Source organism: Gopherus evgoodei, chromosome 8 (genome assembly GCF_007399415.2).
Source record: "Gopherus evgoodei ecotype Sinaloan lineage chromosome 8, rGopEvg1_v1.p, whole genome shotgun sequence".
NCBI lineage: Eukaryota > Metazoa > Chordata > Testudines > Testudinidae > Gopherus > Gopherus evgoodei.
In genome coordinates, this window is record NC_044329.1 from 89,108,268 (window position 1) to 89,129,938 (window position 21,671).

Consider the following 21,671-nt stretch of genomic DNA (forward strand, 5'->3'; position numbering starts at 1 on the left):
TCTGTGCTGCCTGGTCAGGAGCCTAACTTTTATTTAAAGTACAACAGAATTTTGCTGCTAGTTTCTTATCTAGGAAAGGATTAACATCTACATATACCTAACAAGATCAATTATTATGTATTGTTTCTATTTGTATTATTTGCAATAATGCCCAAAGGCCCCAAATTAGGATTTGGGCTCCAGTATATAGGTGATAAAGTGCTGTACAAAAAAATAGAAAGACATAATCCCTGTCTAAAATCTCTTACAGTCTAAGACAAAATTTAACCAGTGTGACAAACAACTGAAGGGAGATGGTAGGGGGAATGGGAGTAACTATAATAAATTAATGAAACTACATAGACTCAATAGTTCAGAACCATCTAAAATATTTTTGTTTGGGCTGTGGCTGCCTAACCTATCCATCATTAGCTGCTTAGTTTTTTGGTGGCATTACAGCAAAAATAAGTCTTAAGGAGGGACTTATAGGAGAAGATAGTGGCCTTAAAATATTAATTCAGGGATGGTGTTCCATGCATAAGGGGTGGCATGGAAGAGTGCAACAATGGTTGAAGCAATATCATTGGCAAAGCAGAGGTCACAACCCAATAAGAGACAAGTATGGATAACAGAGGGGCATTGTAGTAAAGGGCATTGAAGACAATGGGGCCAGAAAATGGTAAGTTGATGGAAGGGTAAAATCAGAGTGACAGGTAAAGGGAGATGATCTTAACACATACGTTTTGTATGGACTGAAGGGTGAATGTGCTGTCAGAGAAGCCAGCAAAAAGGAGGTTACAGCAATCAATATGTGAGATAATGAGGAACAAGTTTTTGCAGTGTGTACAGAATGAAAAAGGGCAGATTTTAAAAACATTAGCACAAAACACAGCAGGAGTTGGACAGAGCTTGATGTGGGAGCATGGGAGAGGAAAGAATCAAAGACAAGTCAGGTTATGTTTGAGTGACAGGTAAGACAGTGATGTCAACAGTCAAGGAAAATGCAGGAAGGTCTTGAAAGGATTTCCATTTTTTATCATGTTAATTCTAAGATGGAGACAATTAAGAGGGGATGTCAGATTGAGAGAGAGATGGAAATACAGGATTGCATGGATGGAGACAAGTCAAAATTAGAAAGGTAACTTTGAGGATCAAGGCCAAGGACAGGGTCATAGTGGAACCCCAAAGGAGAGTGGGAAAAGGGAGGAGAAAGAATCCAGACACAAATAAATACACTATTGCTGAAGAGAAAACTTACTTGCTATCATGAGTTGATAGACTCTTTTAAGAGAGACAGCTTCAAAAATGAGTATCCAATGCACAAAAAAGCCAGCATAAATGATGTTACTCTTCACATTAACAATGCTACTTTATTTTTTTATTACTCTTGGTATGAACAAACTGCAGCTGTCAGTCAGGGATTTCCTGCTATTATTTATAAAAACTTCTGACAAAAAAAGGACATCTATAATAATCTTCAACATTATGTAAAATACAACCATATACAGCAACCAAAAGTATTCCAAATTACCTTAGCATAGGTTGTATTGTCCGCAAATTGGGATAATACCACTTCAGGGTTTTTTAAGTCAATACTAGCCATTCCTACTTCACCTCTGGCAAGTCCTCTCCCTTCTACTACAGCTACAATAACGGATGCAACCAAATGAGCAGAGACAGCAGATGAGGATGTAACTGTAAAACAGTAGTATACATTTATAGTTATCACCCAGTTCATGATAGAGTGAACAATGTATGTTCTTATATCCCCCACTCACAAAGAAGCAAAAGTCTAGCAATTGTCCAAATTTACTTAAAAATTCAAAGTACAAGTTGCTGGATTCTACATTTGATGTATTATGCAGAGAATGAACCATATTATCAATTATTTGAACACCACATATATATGTGAAAAAATAAGAACAGAGCACATGTACACAAATAGGGGATGAACACGAAGAATGACATTTTTAAAGGTGCAAATATGTGTAGAAAATACAGTGCAGGAGCACTATTTCTGCATTATGAAAAACAGGTAAAGAATAGAAGGGCTATTACGATCATTAAGCATTTGTAATTTTAAATACAAAACTGAGGGCAGCTATTATTGCTGGTCAAATTTAGACAAATTAAAATATGGAGAGAGACACTAAAATTGAAGGTAGTTTTCCATTAAAAGTGTAGTTCTGATGAGGTGTCCCTAACTTTGTAAAATACTAAGCCATCCTTTCTGAAATTTCATATCTGATCTTATGCTAAGAGAGATATTTTCTGATGTTTGAGGAAAATCAAACAATGCATTTGAGACAAATGATGTAGGTTTCACTTTGGTGAAATTTTCCTAAGCAATCTGGCTTAGAAATTCCATGTTTTGATCTCTTGGAGTTGGTAAGGAATCAATTAGTGAATATGGTTAATATGTACATCAGGAACTGCACAGAGTTCCATATATATGCACAGCACATATAAGTGCTTTACAAACTCCAACAGGAGCAAACCTCCAAAAGCATATAGGAGTTTTGTGGAAGTAGGAGTGGTGTTCCAGATGACACATGGTTTAGAGAGATAAGCACAGCGCTAAAAAGTCAGAAAAGCCTATCCTATTCCTACATCTGCTGAGGACTTACTCTTCTTTCCACTTATATAGAACTTCACAAATATGACTTGACTACACCTCAAAACATCACAGGAGATTAACATCATTATCTCCATCTTCCCACTAAAGAAACTGGGGCTTAAAGAAGTGATTTGCCCAGTATCAGACTGCAAGCAAATCGATGTCAGGACTTGGTTTAGAATACAGGTCTCCTGACTTCCACACTGAAGCCTAATCCTGTAGTGTAATAACCTAGTCCCAGATTTGGACCTTAGCGTCCAAAATATGGGGGTTAGCATGAAAACCTCCAAGCTTAGCTACCAGCTTGGACCTGGTACTTGCTGCCACCACCCAAAAAATTAGAGTGTTTTGGGGCACTCTGGTCCCCCTGAAAAACCTTCCCTGGGGACCCCAAGACCCAAATCCCTTGAGTCTCACAACAAAGGGAAATAATCCTTTTTCCCTTCCCCCCTCCAGGTGCTCCTGGAGAGATACACAGACACAAGCTCTGTGAATCCAAACAGAGTGACTCCCCCTCTCTGTTCCCAGTCCTGGAACAAAAAGTACTTTCCTCTTCACCCAGAGGGAATGCAAAATCAGGCTAGCCAATTCAACACACACAGATCTCCCCTGATTTCTTCCTCCCACCAATTCCCTGGTGAGTACAGACTCAATTTCCCTGAAGTAAAGAAAAACTCCAACAGGTCTTAAAAGAAAGCTTTATATAAAAAGAAAGAAAAAATACATACAAATGTTCTCTCTGTATTAAGGTGACACAACACAGGGTCGATTGCTTAAAAGAATATTGAATAAACAGCCTTATTCAAAAAGAATACAAATCAAAGCACTCCAGCACTTATATTCATGCAAATACCAAAGAAAAGAAACCATATAACTTACTATCTGATCTCTTTGTCCTTACACTTAGAAACAGAAGATTAGAAAACAGAACTACTTCTCCAAAGCTCAGAGAAAGCAGGCAGCCAGAAAACAAAGACTTAGACACAAACTTCCCTCCACCCAAAGTTGAAAAAATCCGGTTTCCTGATTGGTCCTCTGGTCAGGTGCTTCAGGTGAAAGAGACATTAACCCTTAGCTATCTGTTTATGACATGTAGACCAGAGGTTCTCAACCTATTTCCACTCAGAACCATTATAGCCACCTGACCAAAAGCATCCCATGTATTCACAGTCTGCACACTATTGTAATCATCTTTGTAAAAAATATGCCTTGTAACATATTTGAAAACAAATTACTGGTGAATAATATCATGGTGATATGTATATAGCAACATTATATGAAAGTTATGAATTCTCCCATATGATGTCATTAGCACATGTTCAAAACCAAACAGCCCTGCCTAGGCAAAAATTGTTACACAGGTCCATCCTAAACAAAGGAATGCATGTTTGCCTCAATTTCCATATAAGTAGTAGACAGAATCTTTAAGACAGCAGGGGGAAGAGATGGCAGGAAACAGAACAATCTGCATTTTAACAACACAAGTAGGGGCACGGAGCCTCCTTCGCCACCAGACTCCATGCTGCTTTTCTTACTGCTTGAATGAACTTTACTCTGAAGGGTAACCCTCAGAAGAATCCATTTAAAAGGTTCACTGGACTGTAAAAAAGGGGTAGAGAACCTGACATTCTCTTTCACCTAAGATAAAGGCACCAGAACCTTTGGGCCTTTGGGAGAGATCCTGATGAAGTAAAAGGTAATTCATGATTTTGCTGGAAAACCATGGGTGAGAAGGCCATCTTAAACAAAACCTTGAACCAAACCTTGATAGATTAAGTTTTAGACTTCTAGATGCATGTTTTCACTTTTATTTGTTTGTAACCATTTCTAACTGCTATCTCTTATACCTGAATTCACTTAAAATCCTATCTTCTTTTGTTAATAAACTTGTTTTGTTTTTAATCTAAACCAATCTAGTGCCGTGTTTAAACTGAACTGTTTGGTAACGCCATCTAAAGTAACAAACTATTGAATATTGATTTCTTACAGGGGCACTGTACCTTAATATCTGAACTACCCAGGAGAGGGCTGGTCATTGCAGAACACACGTTTTTGGGAAAATCTGGGACTGAGAGTGTGTTGGGGTCACCTTGCAAGTAGTAAACAAGGCTTGTGGAAGCCAGTGTGTGACTGGTGCATTGCTGGCAAGCTGCTAGGGTCAGAGCTTCAGCTATACACATACACTTAGGATATGACCTTTATGCTGGTAGCCTGGTTGTGCTGGGCCAGGTTGGGAGCTACAGCAGTAAAGCATTGTGAGGCACCCAGGAGGACAGAGCAGGCAGTGACACGACTCCTCACTGGTCTGGATTGTACCAGAGAATGTGACACCACCCCATCAGGTTTTTTTAAGTGGTCCACCCAAAAGGACTGTGGGATTGGGTAAATGGCAAAAATTCTCAAGGATTTTTGGGGATTCTAGTGAGCTGTTATTGGATAGGTAGAGCTGGAAATAGTAAGGGGGATTTGGTCTCTAGCTGTTGGTGCTTGGAGCGCCTGGGTTTGGGATTGGTCAGATGCTGGCTGATGCAAGTGCTTCCCTTCTCTCTCAACCCTTCCATACCCCCTCACACAGCTCTCAGACAGCATTACTTCAAGAGGCTATCAAGCCAGTTCAACAGCTTCTAGATGTCCTGTATTATCCTGCCTCAGAACTGAACACTGGGAAGGGGGAGAATCTCCACTGTGATTGAGTTTGGGGATGGAGCAGCAGTAGCAAAAAGGGGGAGGATTATTTGGGGGAAAAAGCTGCTACTTTCTTGCTCTCCCTTTGCTCCTGCTGGATCTTCACAGCTATAGGATTCTGCTAGGTGGCAAGGGGTGGGTTGTTCTCAGCTAGTGGAGTGCTAGCCAGCAGGCAACCCTCAGCAACACACCTGAAGGCATGGCTCCATCATTTGAGAAATATTGCTGTAGGTTACAGGGCACCATAGACAAGACACTTAACTAAACTGAGACACAGAGAAGTTTAGTTTGTATACCTATTCTTTGGCAAATTGATTCTAGGAATATTACATTTAGACAGTATTCTTTATTAAAAGGTACAAATGGCAAATCATAAGCACATTTAAATAGCTTTGTTTAGTGTCTGGGATTATTTGTTTCACAGTTAATGTTATGTATTTCCAAAGAACAGGCTAGTGGAGAAATTACTAATGACTTCTTTTCAAGAAAATTGTGGGTGAGGTAATATCTTTTACCCACCTTCTCTCTCTAATATCCTGGGATCAATACAGCTGCAACATTGCAAACAAGAAAACTGTGACCAATAACCAGAGTTCTTGACAGACCCTAATCCTGTTTGAAGCTACTATAAAACAATTGTCCAGAAAATATGTCATTAATTAGAAGATGATTCTGAAATGTAAAAGACCTCCAAATTAAGCTAAGAAAAATTCTTGCATAAGGTATATATCACATTCAAGCTTTATTTACAGCAGTTCCGCAGTATGTAGCTTTTATGGCACAGAGAGATTTACTGAGATATCAAACAATTTGAAACTGAAAGTGAATTACTGCCAAATCCCAAAAATGTTAAAAAGTCAATACATTAGATTCTTTGCTAGAAAGAAAGTTTCTTGCTCTGCCTTTGTGGTACCAGGCAGTGTTCTCATCAATCTTTTTCATTTTTTTAATCAAATACTCTTCTAGAAGGCAACATCTTCATCAATCTTTTTTCTTTTATCAGTCAAACTCACTATCACAGTTGTCAACCTCTTTATCAACTTGTCAGTTCTCCCTTTTGTCCACTTCGCTATTAACCTTCTATCAGTTTATCGCTAGATTTGGGTACAGTATAATAGTTTAAATCAAAGCTAATTCAAAATAAAAGCTAAATAAAAGTTACAATAATATTGCTACTTATTTTACAGATATAGTATATTTCATTCTGAAGGATCCCACAGCACTTCACATAGTAAGCCCTTACACTAGCTCTGAACTGAAGTCATCACTGGGATGGATGGTGTTAGCCAACTAATACAGAGCAATATGATATAACACGGTATGTGGCAGGGGACATTTTGGTCCAGATACTAAAGCAAACTTTAAAAAAAAAATACTCTCCCCATTTAGGGATTTATAACATGACCAAGTACTATCTGAATGCAACCCAAAATTCAAAAATCTAGCGGTCTGAAAGTCTAATATCCCCCATTTGCTTTGTGATGCGAATGTACGCAGATGTTCATGTCAATGTTTACTTTTTCCTCTCGTCCATCATCTTCATTTATTTTTCAATTTCAAGGAAGTTGTTGTGGGAAACCTCATGTAAATAAATGGGTTATATTTTATTCTGAAGGTGGTAAGATTTATGTTCTTTCTCAGAAGGGAGTTCCACAGCAGTGGGTCTACTGGAAAGAAGCCACAATCCGCTACATTTGTGAGTTTCATTCGGGGTGCAGTCACAACGCCAATGTTCCTGAGAAGCATAGCTCAGCCCACAAACAGCCTCAACGATCAAGATCAGAAATTTACATTGGATTAGTTATTGAACCAGGTGCCATTGTAGTGTCTGAGCACCACGGTGTTTTTGATGTGCAATGTTGATTAGAAGGTGGATTGCTTCATGTTATGCTATCTGGAACATCTTAACAAGCAAAAGTATGAGGCATTGCTGTAGCAGAGTGGAAGCAATAAATATTCAGATCATAAGTGGGAAAGCTGTCTTACATGAGGGAAATGCAGAGCTGGGAGTCATCAGGACACTACTGAAGCTGGAGTCTGTGGCAGTTCACAACCTACCCTGAGATTTAACATGTGTCAAATGGGGATGTGGGAAAGGAACTGAGCCTCCTGGAACTGTACAAGGGAGTGTCCTTGTGAATGAGAAGCTGATGCCCACCACAACTCCCTCTTCTGCCTGAGAGGAAGATTTGGAGCCAACATAGTGCAAAGTTTGTCCATCCTGCTAGATATCTCAGGCAACGAACCACATCTCATAGTCAAGTGTGTCAAATGTTGTGGACATATCTAGTTACATGAGCACTGATGTTTGTTGTCCACTGCTAAAAAAAAAGATCCAAACCTATGACCACCCTTGTCCCAGTGCTGTGTCCTGGGCCAAAATCCAATTGTGCGAGTCAAAGTTGCTGGTCAATTTGAGCTGCTGCTAGAAAGAGCTGTTCTCAAACTTCTTAACAACCTTCCTCAGAACTAGCAGATTTGATACTAGACAGGACAGGAACTGGCAAAGTCATGTCAAGAGATTTTTTTGAGCACTAGCTAGACAAAGCCTTTTTCAGGGTGGCTATTACATTGCAATCACCAAAGATGATGCTGAGAATCTCTGTCAACAGGGGGTTCAGGTTCTCATGACTGCTTTCACCAGCCATAAGAGATAGATAGCAGAGTCATAGGCTCAGATATCCTGCAGTAACTTTGAAAACTTCCAGCTGAATGAACAATCTTAATTCTATGAAGGATACATGTATTTGCACTCCTTTTGCATAAACCCCAATTCTTGGGGCCCAGAGCCTTTGTCCCAGATCCCAGCAATCTTATCTGCAAGGCAACTTTGTCATTTTTAAAGCACCGTCAGGGCTGGCGCTTCCATTTAGGCGACCTAGGCGATCGCCTAGGGCACCAGGATTTGGGAGGGTGGCAGGCGGCTCCGGTGGACCTCCCACAGGCGTGCCTGCGGACAGTCCGCTGGTCCCGCGGCTCCGGTGGAGCATCCGCAGGCACGCCTGCGGCAGGTCCACCGGAGCCGCAGGACCAGCGGACAGTCCACAGGAACGCCTGCGGGAGGTCCACTGGAGCCACGGGACTGGCGAGCTGGCCCTGCGCCTAGGGCACCAAAAACCCTGGCTCCGCTCCTGAGCACCATACAATATTATCCTGGTATCTAAGGACCATCACTGTGGTACTTAGGTAGAAAGCTAATCACAGGAAGAAACGCTGGTTCTGAGGATGACAGAAGTGAAGACAGTACAGCTTGACAAACTGGTTAACAAACAAGAATAGTTCTGCTGACTATAAAAAAGAGATTATCTTTTTGTGCTGTAGCTAATTGGTTTCCAATCTCATTTTGTGCCACTTACTTAAGTTCTGTAGGCAGTAGTATCCCATAGACTTGAAGAAGTCTGTCTTACTGACAATCTCCACTTCATCTAAGGTTTGAAAACCTTGTTGCTCCACCTCTCACCTAGCACAGTCAAAGTCTATGGAGCACTTGTTGGTTACAAGTGGGTTGCTAATTGATCACATTGAGCTACTATTTGTCATTTCCAGTCACTAAATCACATTAAAAGCAACTAAAAATATTTCCCAACAGTACTTTTCAGATAACACGTGCTGTAGTTCTCACAAGGATATTATTTGATCATCAGTAAGAGATGATGTGTTCCACACATTCACAATCTAAATAAGAAAGGAAGTAGTCTATGAAATACTCTGTTCAGATGTGATCCACATGATGAAAAAGTTTGAAAGCTGGTACATAGACTAGCCTGGGTGGGGGTGGTGGGGGTTGTGTAAATTGGACCATATAGTGGTGTAAATTTGACCTATATTGCACTATATGTGTCATTAAACCAGGTCTTAACTATGCAAGCCAGGTCAGACTTCTCATCAGAACAGGTCATGTTGAAAAGTTTATTGACCACTGATCTTGAACTGATTAGAATGAATCTGAGATCTAGTGTCTTTCCTTAGTTTGTGTTATCTCCTGTAGTCTCCAATGTCCACACTGAGCCTAGCTATAGATATATACCCTTGGGTCCTTGTATTTGAACTGATTTTAATTTGTCTACCTGTACCTGTAATGAATGGGAATGGGAACATTTAGCTGGACAACTGCTACCAGACATTTTTAGTTCAATAAATTCCAAGGTGCTGGCAAGTCTCCTCAACCCTAGCAGGGACAATACTGATGACATGGCGCATTTGAGATATCAATATACCAGAGTAGTTGATAGTAGGATGCATGAATATGCAAACATGATGTAACTGGGTGAGAGACTGTAAAGGTATGGGCCACCGTGTGCACCGCCTTGTGGCCAGGTGTGGCACTGTGGGTCAGCCCTGGATTACTAGAACACTCCTTCACTGGGACTTTGTATGTTTTGAAGTTTGCCCTATTGGAGCAGGGAAGGGCTGCTGTTGCTCAGTGCCTTTAAGAGCCAAAGATAGGCCCGTGAAGAGGTGGTTTCACTGGTGTGAATAACTGCAATGGAATCTTTAAAATGCATGCAGAAAATGCAGGGACTCAGTTCCGAATGTTGTATCCAAAAGATTTTCACATAGAAAACTACATGATACTCATTTAATCTAACTCTGAAGCCAAGAATGGCTAAATCCTCTACGTCAGCATTCAGACTTGAAGTTCATGGGAGTCTAGTAATTCCAAATCATGTGCTCAGACCACTGAGACACATCATTTAAGGAAAATTGCCAAAATATGTCTTTAAAAAGAAATGCACACGTCTAGAAGACACACTTCAGTGATGGTTCATAAATTATGCAAAGTCAAGCATCATCTTCTGGCCTTGTTCACCCTCATTCTCATATTTCACTATTGTTATCCTACATAAAGGTAAAATGTCTTACTTCCCCACCCCCGCACAGTTTGAATTATTCCGTCACTGTACAGTGCCTCTCTTACCAGAAGACAGAGAATGAACATTTAATTTTTTGACTACTGCCAGCTCACTGTTATCATAAACCTAGTCCCAGATTTGGACCTTAGTGTCCAAAATATGGGGGTTAGCATGAAAACCTCCAAGCTTAGTTACCAGCTTGGACCTGGTTAAGCTGCCACCACCCAAAAAATTAGAGTGTTTTGGGGCACTCTGGTCCCCCCAAAAACCTTCCCTGGGGAGCCCAAGACCCAAATCCCTTGAGTCTCACAACAAAGGGAAATAAACCTTTTCCCTTCCCCCCTCCAGGTGTTCCTGGAGAGATACACAGAAGCAAACTCCGTGAATCTAAACAGAGGGATTCCACCCTCGCCATTTCCAGCCTTGGAAAACAGAAGTACGGAGAGCTAATCTCTCTTCCCCCTCTCACCCAGAGGGAATGCAAAGTCAGGCTGGTAAATCTAACACACACAGATTTCCCCCTGACTTCTTCCTCCCACCAATTCCCTGGTGAGCACAGACTCAATTCCCTGGAGTTCCCCACTAAAGAAAAACTCCAACAGGTCTTAAAAAGAAAGCTTTATGTAAAAAGAAAGAAAAATACATAAAAATGGTCTCTCTGTATCAAGGTGACAAATACAGGGTCAATTGCTTAAAAGAAATATGAATAAACAGCCTTATTCAAAAAGAATACAATTCAAAACACTCCAGCAACTATACCAAGGTAAATACAAAAGAAAACAATAGAAACCTTACTGCCTTACTATATTTGTACTTACAACTGGGAAACAGAAGATTAGAAAGCAGGAAACAGAAATCCTCTCATAGCCGAGAGAGAGACAGACAGAAGACCAAGAACAAAGGACTCACACACAAACTTCTCTCCACCCAGACCTGAAAAAGTCTGGTTTCCTGATTGGTCCTCTGGTCAGGTGTTTCAGGTTACTTTTTTTCAAGTGAAAGAGACATTAACCCTTAGCTATCTGTTTATGACAACTGTACATACCTGTCCTGCCAGCTCAATGCTTTAGATGAAACTTAGAATGTAGAAATTATTCAAATATGCTAATTTAGCAGAAAATAAGGCACAACAGTCTTTAATTTACCAGAGCCAACTTGAAAAGGAGGTGGTCTGGATTTATATGAAGCACTTGAAGAAATTTTAAAGGAGTGAAACCCAACCTTTAACTTGCACATATGTCCAGATATTTACAACTTCCTACTACAATTTATGTAAAAAAAAAAAGGAATTAGTGTCTTACAGATACCAGCAGAATCCAATGAGAGAGGAAGTGGCCCACCCAAATGGAAGGCTACTGCACCTATTGAAAACTTAAGATATCCAACCTATAATGTTCTGTAAATTCTGGGGTCAAGGACTGGGACACCACCTTGCATATTTTAAGAAAGGACACCTCCACTCTCTTGGCCCAAGAGAGAGACAATGAGCTTTGAAAGAGACTGCTACTTCCTTGCCTCTCCTGATGCATATCTCTATCACAAATTTCTTAATCCAGACTGGTAAAGTAGACCTCAAAGCTATTTGTCCCTCTTGTGACATAAATGTGTCACAAAAAGCATTTCCAATTTCCTGAAGGTAACTGCTCTATTGTAAGGAATCCTGAGAAGCAATCCTTTTAAAAAGTAAAAAATAAGTTGCAGAAGTAAGGGAATTTGAAGTTTAGAGCTTCTAGTCATAATCATGCATATACAATTTGGATGGAGAAAATGCGTATTATAAATCTGAAAAGAACAGAATATTTGAGGTTATTGCCAGAAGAGGATGGAGCCAGCAGGACAGAAGCTGCAAAACTATGAGAAAACAATGCAACACACAAATAAGGCAAGGGATGAAGTTGCCCCATGCATAGACCTCTACTCTTAATGAGCTGATCCCCAAAATTCTTACCCAGAGAATCTCCTGAATTTCTTCTGTTCTGAAATAATCATTGCACACACAACAAAAGGTTTCCAACATATGCTGGAGAGGTGGTTCCTTTCTTGTAGTACATTATAGTACTAGTAGTATAGTAGTAGTTTCACACAGTCCAATTAACCATTTTTTCTGGAGTATGGGGAGCTCAACAGCTAAACAGTAAGTCTGAAGTACACTGCATTTTTACTGAGTATCAGACTTAACAGATTTTCTGACACTGGTAGTTTGAATTAATGAAAGAATAAATAGTGTAATTAGAAGAAATTAACAATGGAGCTAGGAGGACAGGAAGAAAAGGAAAAGTAAAAGATGGAGAGAAAAAAGAAACAGCTTTAGATTAGGAAATTTTATGCATTCATGGTATTAGATTTTAAAGTATTTCTTTCACAGGAATCCCACAGATCCATAAAACTGCAGAACAGTGTTACTGTATAAGGCAGAGGAGAGATTAGAATTGTTTTTTCTTTGTTTTAAATTACATGACACAGATCAAGTTCTAATTTGGAAAAAGGGAAAGAGTTCAAATAATTAAAATTAAATTAAGGGGATGCAGGGCTCAAATGTGCAGGATGTCAAGTGCCCTCACTTCCTTTGGACCACAATGGGTATTTAGAGCACTCCCTATTACACAGGATCAATCATTCAGAGAGGGAAACCAAGCAGTAATTGTTGAATGTATACACATACCATGTATGGGAGCATTAGTTCCTTGCTCAGAAAACTCCCTCAGGTGATCAACAGATGCAGTACAATTTTTCTTATCTTGGGAGACAAATTATAAATAATGTATTTTGTGTCAGGATAGTCAAAATCAGCTGACACACTACTGCTATCAGTTTCTGACCAAACTCTTTAGGAGCAGTTTTAGGCATACAGAGCTGTGGGCCTTTGCTCATGAAATTAATTTCCTCTGTTTGCGAATATATGACAAATTTCAGGATACAGCATAAGATATATCTCAGGAGGTTTGTTTTTAATCATGTGCCAGTGAAGCAAATATAGTTATTTTATGCAGGCAATGTTTTGAATTTTAACTGTATGTTTTTAATTCTGAGTTGCCCATGTGCTATAGCTATTATGTCATTTTTCCACATTTCAGAAGCAATCTCTGTTTGTCAAGCACTTTGTTTTCCCAATTAATTTGTGCAAAATTTAGTTCTAAACCTTACCATTTAATAATGTTTCTGGTGAGACTTAACCCTGTTTTGACAGATGTTATGCATTTTTTGAGTATGAGGGCATTCAAACCCGGCACTTCCCTGAGGCCAATTGCTTGCTACTTTTCAAATTATGCAAAAAGAACAGGAGTATTTGTGGCACCTTAGAGACTAACAAATTTATTTCAGCATGAGCTTTCCTGAGCTACAGCTCACTTCTTCGGATGCATAGAATAGAGCACACAGACAGGAGATATTTACAGACTAACACAGCTGCTACTCTGAAACTTTTCAAATTATGTCCTTAAACTAATATCAAGTGGAGGTACTTTTTATTTTGATAGAATACATTCTCTTTATATTTTATTGCCTTTTGGTTTCACTGGATGACAAAAAGGTAAACTATTCTATTTCTGTCATTAAATGTGAAGACAATACAAAAGGACTTAAAGCAATCTTCCTGGAAAACTAAAGCTGTTCATGTGTTCTATATCTCTCGGAACCATAACATAACTTTGCAGTGCCCTCTACTGTGCATCTCAGCAACTCCTTCTGATACCAAGAACCAGAGAGAAACACGTCCATGAAAACAAAGAAAGCCACCGCAGGTCAGAAGCAAGCAGCAAATTTGAAAATGCTGTGGAAATAAATAAATACACAAATTTGTGCACCTGCAATCAGACAATCTGTGCTTGGGATCAAGTTTTCTTTCATTTCTCATTGTTTCCTCTCCTCCAATGAGCCAAGAACTGTCGACCAAAACTGGAGAAACCAAGTGATACGACCTTGATACAGATTTGGGGAAAAATGGATCATTTTTTTAATAGGATCTCTTTACCTCTATGTTGTCTATTGAGGCTGTAAACTCTCAGGCATTAAGTAATAAGGATAACAAAAGCTATTCTATAACCATCCCCTAGCCTCAGATAAAAATTCCAAAGTCACAACCAAAAGTCTGTGCTTAAACTGTAAATGGGACAATTTGTGTTCTTCTGATTTAAACAAATGCTTGAAGAAGAGAAGAAAGCAAGCAACGTGTAGGCATATAAGTTGAACCAGATAGATTCTACCAAGAGCATGTAGTCGTACATAAGGCTATGATTTAGTCATGGGTATTTTTAGTAAAAGTCATGGACAGGTCATGGGCAATAAACAAAAATTTACAGCCTGTGACCTGTCCATGACTTTTACTAAAAATACTTGTGACTAAATCTTGGGGGGCGGGGCTGCTAGGGGAGGATGCTGGGGGGGCTGCCGCTGATGAGGGCAGGATGCCCAGGGCCAACAACACCAGCTGCCAGGGATGGCACAAGCAGTGCCTGATCCGGCCACCTGCCCAGAGACTGCTGCCGGGGGCCTCCCAAGCAGCGGTTGGTGTGGCTGTCCCTTGGGCCACTCCAGCAGTGGCTGGTGTGGCTGACCCAGGGCAACCTGAACAGCTGGCCCTAGAGTCAGCTGCTTGAGCGACCCTGGATCAGCCACACTGGCTGCCTGCAGAAGTCATGGAGGTCACAGAATCAGTGACTTCCGCAACCTCCATGAGAGACACAGATCCTTAATCATACAGCACAAAAATGGTGTCTTGCTCACAAAAGCAAAGCCATCCACCAGTACTTTCACTTACAAGGCAACACTTATAAACTCCATATACACCCCAAAACAATCTAAGCATATTATTTCAAAAAATAAAATATATTTAACTCCAAAAAAATCTAATTCTACTATTTCTCTTGAGTTTAACTCTATATAAAAAAGAAAAATACTGTCCCTAACTTTTCTCCTTGTTAAACAAATCTATCTTTCCTGAGAAGTATGCCGACTCCTCCTTTCTGACAATGCTTTGTCTTTATTTCTCACAAACTAATTTTCTCCCAAACAGCTTATCCTGTTTCCTCACATTATGAAACAGGCTATATTTCTGTGAAGCCTAGGTTGTCTCTCACAGGGATTGGCAATCTTTGGCACGCAGTCTGCCAGGGTAAGCACCGGAGGGAAGCAGCAGCCAGCACATCCCTTGCCCTGCGCCTCTTCCCGCAGCCCCTATTGGCCTGGAGCGACAAACTGTGGCCAGTGGGCACCGCGATCGGCCGAACCTGCAGACGGGACAGGTAAACAAACCGGCCCAGCCCACCAGGGTGCTTACCCTGGAGGGCCGCGTGCCAAAGGTTGCCGATCCCTGGTCTATCATAATGCATCTGCAAGACTGGATTGCTAAAGAATTACTTTTAAAATGTTACTCCTGAAGGAATTCTGCGCCAGAAAAGTAAAAATTGTGCGCACAATATTTTAAAATTATTCAAAATTCTGCATATTTTATTTGTCAATAAATAAATGTGGGGGTTCCAGCATGGCCACTGGCTGCATGGTAGTGGGAGATCACCTTGCAGCCCCTCCTCCCCTCCCCGGGACATGGACTTGGCAGTGAGGCTGCACCCAACCCTGACACAGCACAAGGGCTGGGCCTGCCCCAAAACACCCTAGGGCCCTGCCCCTCCATGCCAGGTGCACCAAAATAGCAAGCAATAGAGACAAAGCTGTCCTCCTATCTAGGTATGGGGCAAGCAGGTTCAGCCTGGCAGGATTGAAGTGTGAACAGGCTTAGTGTGGAGGGATACAGGAGGGGCTGAGAGAGTTCTGTGTGGTGCAATCTGGGTGTGGGCAGCTCTGCAGAGGGGCTCGTTGCGGGGTTTTGGATGTAGAGGGAATGGGACTCTGCAGAGGGATCCAGGTCAAATGGTTGGGGCTCAACAAGGGGAGCTCTGGGTGTGGAGAAATGGGGCTTGGCAGGGGGGTCTTGGTGTGGGGGGATTGGTGGGGTGAAAGTCTGGGTACATCTGGTTGGGGATCGAAGTGCGGGGAGCCTGACAGAGTGGTCCAGTGCAGGGAGGGAGGGCTCATCAGAGTGGGAGTTCAAGTGTGGGGGTCTCAGCCAGGGTGTGGTCTGGATGGAGGGGTGGGGGTCTGGATCCAGGGAACAGGGTCTCAGGAGGGAGTCTGGGTTCAGGGGGCCTGGGTATGGGGAGTCTGGATAAATAGGGGTTGGGCAGATGGGGGAGCAGCTCTTCCCCCGCAGCTGAGGAGTGATGGGGGTAGGAGTGGGGAGGGTGCAGAACTTCCTGCAGCTGGGTGGGTTTCTGGGAACAGGTCTGGCCTGCTCCTTGTAGGGGAAGAGGAAGTCATGTCCTCCCCTGCCTTCAGCCCATCTGGGACTAGTAGCTGAGCCCGGCAAAGAGTAAGAGCCATCGGCTGGGGCATCCTCAGGCCCGCCCCCCACCTTGCAGTGATTTACTTCTTCACTGGCTGCTCCGGATGCCAGAAAAGACACACCCAGGCTGCTGGGGAGGGGTACATGATCACTCTTGAAGCTTCCCTTTACTTCCCAGTCAGAAGTCATTTTTCTGAGAGGATGCCAAGAAATCTGCAGGGGACATGAATTCTGCATGTGTGTAGTGACACAGAATTCCCCCAAGAGTAATTTTAGTATCAGAAGACTCAACATCTAATATTAATGGAAACCCTGTCCAAGGGGCTGTCATGTTCTGGAGCGCAAACCAGGGCAGTGAGGGGTTATGTCACTGCTTGCCCTGTAACCGTGAGTGACTCAAAATGCTCTGCTGCTGAAGCTCCCTCATCTGGAGGCTTCCAACCAGCATATAAGCATGCACTGAATTTGTGTATGTTAAGCAGCCCTGGTTCAGCACTCTGATTCCAGCAGCCTCCTTGTTATACTACTGCCATACTCTTTGTTGTGAAATAACTCCTTGAGACGAACTAGAAGAATTCTGCTGCTAACTCCTTCACATGTTAGTGTGGTATCAGGTTCTGTGGTGGGGCAGAAGTTCAGTCCCTAGGAGAGTGCAGATACTTCAGTTCCAATTAGGGGTAATCTTCACAAGCTGATGATGTTGAGGTGTTGTGTAGCATCCATGTGGTGGGTCCTAGTGTCATGGTTTCTTCCAGAGGTGGTGTTTTAGTGGTTGTGTAGTTATTGTAGTTGGTTCCACCTTTATTTTTGTGTTGGATGCCTATCAGTTTTTTCTGATAGTTGTTTTAGGTTTCCTGCATGATCTCCAGATAGGTTTCCCGATTTTTTTTCTTCCAACAGATATGAGTATGTGATGATTTCCTGCTTGCAGTAGTCCCTTCTGGAGTATGTAAGGTACAGGAGATGGTTCCCTCTGTATTCTAAGGTGCTTCTGAAGAGCTGTTCAGCATATTTGGGGTTGTATGCGGTGGTCAGAGCATTATAAATGGTGAGTTCTTTGGAGATGATGATTTGTTTCTTACATCTGCTCAGAGCATAGATGTTGCTGCTCAGTCTGGCTTTCTTCTTCATGTTATGAACTTTCCATTTCTAAAAAATTATTCCTCTAAACAACTCTTCTTTTCCAAGAGTGAAGGAGCTCACAACATAAGCTGCACAAAACTGAAACCAAAAACTTTTAAAGTGGTCACTTTCACAATATATCAGAACAGCTGATATAACTATATATATACTGGAGCTGATTAGAGCCTGGATGAGAGCTTTGCACTAGCAAAATAAAAATTACTCTTCCTAAAAGTATGGGGACAAAGCTGATTTTGTTGTTTGTCTGACAAGATAAAAAAAATAGAGTACAAATTTAGGTAAAGTTACCTTAGTTAAAGTTACCATAGACTCACCAACATGTCCATATACTTACACCAAAACTGAATAATTGAGAGAATATTTGAGTTCCAATTTATATCAATTATTTTGAAGAAAGAATGCAAGGAAGCAAAAAGTTAGCTAATCAGTAACTAAAATAATATTTTTCTTAGGTACATATCCATCAATGTTAGGTAGCCTATACAATGCAATACCCCCCCAAAAATACATGAACATAAAAGTTAATGTTAAGTATGTTACTATGTAACATTAAATTGTTAAAATATATTTTAAAAAATAAGGCTACAGATTTAAAGAGAGCTACTCCTATAAAAATATCAACTCTACCTGAATATCCCATGAGAGGAGTCCTGCTTCTACAACCTGATCTACTAGAGAGAGGGGTGTTTTTCCTATCCAGAGCACTATTTAGTCCTCTTGCAGAAGAAGAGGCTTGTAAAATTCATTGTGCTAACATTTTCTGCATACGAACTCTTGTCCCAAAGTATGAATCTATGAAAAAAAGACAGAGCATCTCTTGAAAAGATAATGCATAGATCACTTTGCTGTTTAAGTCACACAAACGCCATAAAATAAAATTAACACAATCAGACATGAATTGTTTTGTTTGAAAAGCAATATAAATAAGGAAAAATAGTTAAAAGACTGTTAAGACATCTTAATGGAGAAAGGTTAATATATCCAGTTACAGAACCCAGGGGAGCTTTGCTGAATTGATATTAATATTTATATAATCCAAGTATAAAAAGAGAAAAAGTAAACTTCAGTAAGATGCTATTTTGGAAACCAACTCATATTGATATGATAATTTCTCCTTAATGCCATTACTTTATACTGACAGCAAATTCCCTGCTTAGGATATTATACTAATATTATGTGATAAAAAGCCAGATACAATGCATAATTTCATATTTGAGGGCTTTCTAGGCCTACAGAGGGGCTGCTCTATTTGTCAGATTTTCTACCTTCAGTTGCCTGTCAATTTCAATAATAATATCTGAAGTTGCACAAAGTGCTTAGGAAAATTCCCAAGTCTGAAAAGGGTCATAAAAAGAATGTATTTGCCTAATACTGAACACACATTTTAAAGGGTAATAAAAATGAAGAGAAAGAACCATATTCAAAAACTCATTCAGTTAAATTATCTTCTTCTGCCTATATGGTTCAACGCAAAGTCATACAATTTAAAATTTAAGAACTGGTGTGCTTCCTGGAATTTCTATTTTACTGATGAATTTGAAGATCTGCACTGTGAATTCTATGATGGTGCATTTACCTCAGAATCTGCTCTCATTTTAGTACATTAGAAACACTACAACAGCACAGACGCAGCATAGACACTACAACAAGAAAGGAGTTCTTTGGTTGCTATAGTAAATCCACTGCTCCAAGATAATTCTTTCATCGACCTAGCGAAGTCAACACAAGGGCTTAGTTCAGTTAAACTACATTACAAAGGGCATAAAATTTTTCACAGCTCAAAGTGATGTGTAACTTTGTAACAAAGAGCAGGCCATCTGTGTTTATTTAGATCTTAACTGGTTTTTAAATCGTTCTCTTGAGATAAAATGAATCAACGTATAGGAAAGTAAGAACCATCTGAATTAGATTTACATTTTTGATCCATCTTGTGTTAAATAAAGCAAGAATATGTTTTCTCATATCCAAAGACCGCATTAAATGTAAAAAAAAAAAAAGCGCATTAACATAACAGGGTCTGTAAAAGAAAACATTGTTGTATCCTATATTTTATGAAAATATGGTACATTGGTCTACAATACATTGCACTTAGAAATTGCTAAATGCCTAATGGATTTCTTGAAATTATCTCCAGATGGTTGGCACAAAAATACAGTTTACACCACCACCATTTATGTAATAGAAATTTGATCACAAAATACTATGACTGAAATACCATTAAAAGACTTGACATTCACTAGTCCTTACTCTCTGGAATAACCATATTTCCTATAAACAGTTGTTCCTGCAGTATACCAATTGCTGTATAGTGGCAGTTGATTTTTTAAATGGCACCCACAGTATTACTCATACAGGCTAGGGCCTTGAAGTAACAATATAAAAAAACATAACACTTACCCACTGCAGTATGTTAGTTATTTTCCTAATAATAAATGGAGAACACCTGCTGAGGGGAAGATGGCCAGTAAGTCCCAGTGGCAAAAGCCCTAAGTACCTCTGTACGATCTTTAACAGTTTCCATTAAATAATCTTTGACCCTAATGGCCTAATCTATTAACATAATCTTGCACATTGAAGCCAGGGGAAGTTTAGACAACACTAGAGCAGACTGTGTCATGGGCTCCTACACCTCCACCACACAAGCCAACACAACATTCCCATTCCACATACAAGAAAATATGCGAAGTACCTCAAATAGATATTAGGTAAATGTTGACTTTTTAATGATCCTCAATGTATATATATCAGCACTATTGCTTTCAACTTTGGCCACTGGTACTTGGCTGGCCATACACCTCCCCTTTAATGGTATATATCAGGGGTAGGCAACCTATGGCATGTGTGCTGAAGGCGGCACACGAGCTGATTTTCAGTGGCACTCAGACTGCCCAGGTCCTGCCCACCAGTCCAGGGGGGCTCTGCATTTTAATTTAATTTTAAATGAAGCTTCTTAAATATTTTTAAAACCTTATTTACTTTACATACAACAATAGTTTAGTTATATAATATAGACTTATAGAAAGAGACCTTCTAAAACGTTAAAGTGTATTACTGGCATGCGAAATCTTAAATTAGAGTGAATAAATGAAGACTCGGCAGAGCACTTCTGAAAGGTTGCCAACCCCTGGTATACACCATAACCCTCCTCCCGACCGGTGCTGAAACCAGGGCCTTGCCCCTGCTGAACACCTGCAAGCCGCCACATATTCAACTGTCAGCACTCTAACCCACAATACAGCTTGTGTGGCTCTAAGTCCAAACCTATTTTGTGTGTTCTTGTATGCTCCAGAATATGGAGTACTCCAAGCTTTACTATGTGCCAGAGGTTATACTAAATGAAAGTAATTAATTGAGGTGGGTGGGGGCTCAACACAGATGCTGGGCTCCACCTTGTTCAGCCTCAAGGACCAAAACCTGTACCATTGAAGCCAGGGAGTTTTATCATAGCTTTTATGGCCCTGTCTTGATGGCCAAAAAGAGTATAGTTTTCAACTGCATTAGCGGGAAGTAGCTTAACACAACTGCAAAATTATCAGAGGTGTCAATTAATTGCAGTTAACTCGTGATTAACTCAAAAAATTAATTGCGGTTAATAAAATTAATTGTGATTAATCGCAGTTTTAATCGCACTCAAACAATAGAAAATCAATTGAAATTTATGAGATATTTTGGATGTTTTTTCATATATATTGTATTCTGTGTTGTAACTGAAATCAAAGTGTATATTTTTTATTATAAATATTTGCACTGTAAAAATGATAAAATAGTATTTTTCAGTTCACTTCACACAAGTATTATAGTCCAGTCTTTGTCGTGATTTACAAATGTAGATTTTCTTACATAACTGCACTCAAAAACAAAACAATGTAAAACATCAGAGCCTACAAGTTCACTCAGTCCTACTTCTTTTTCAGACAATCACTAAGAGATAAGCAAGTTTATTTACATTTACAGGATAATGCTGCCCTCTTCTTATTTATGTCACAAGATATTGAGAACAGGCATTTGCTTGGCAGTTTTGTAGCTGGCATTAAAAGATATTTATGTGCCAGATATG

At 40.3% G+C, this 21,671-nt stretch overlaps 1 protein-coding gene across 1 annotated transcript in view; it reads right to left on the reverse strand.

The window, feature by feature from the left end:
* The window catches only part of MSH4 (mutS homolog 4), a 56,734-nt gene extending 38,315 nt beyond the window's left edge, over positions 1-18,419 (reverse strand). Inside the window, exons 1-2 of the mRNA XM_030573592.1 lie at positions 18,242-18,419; positions 1,511-1,674 (exon numbers count right to left, since the gene is read on the reverse strand). Of these exons, the coding sequence (XP_030429452.1) occupies positions 1,511-1,674; positions 18,242-18,254 (177 nt within the window). The 5' untranslated portion in view covers positions 18,255-18,419. The remainder of the gene's footprint in view (positions 1-1,510; positions 1,675-18,241) is intronic.
* Positions 18,420-21,671: the final 3,252 nt, after the last annotated feature.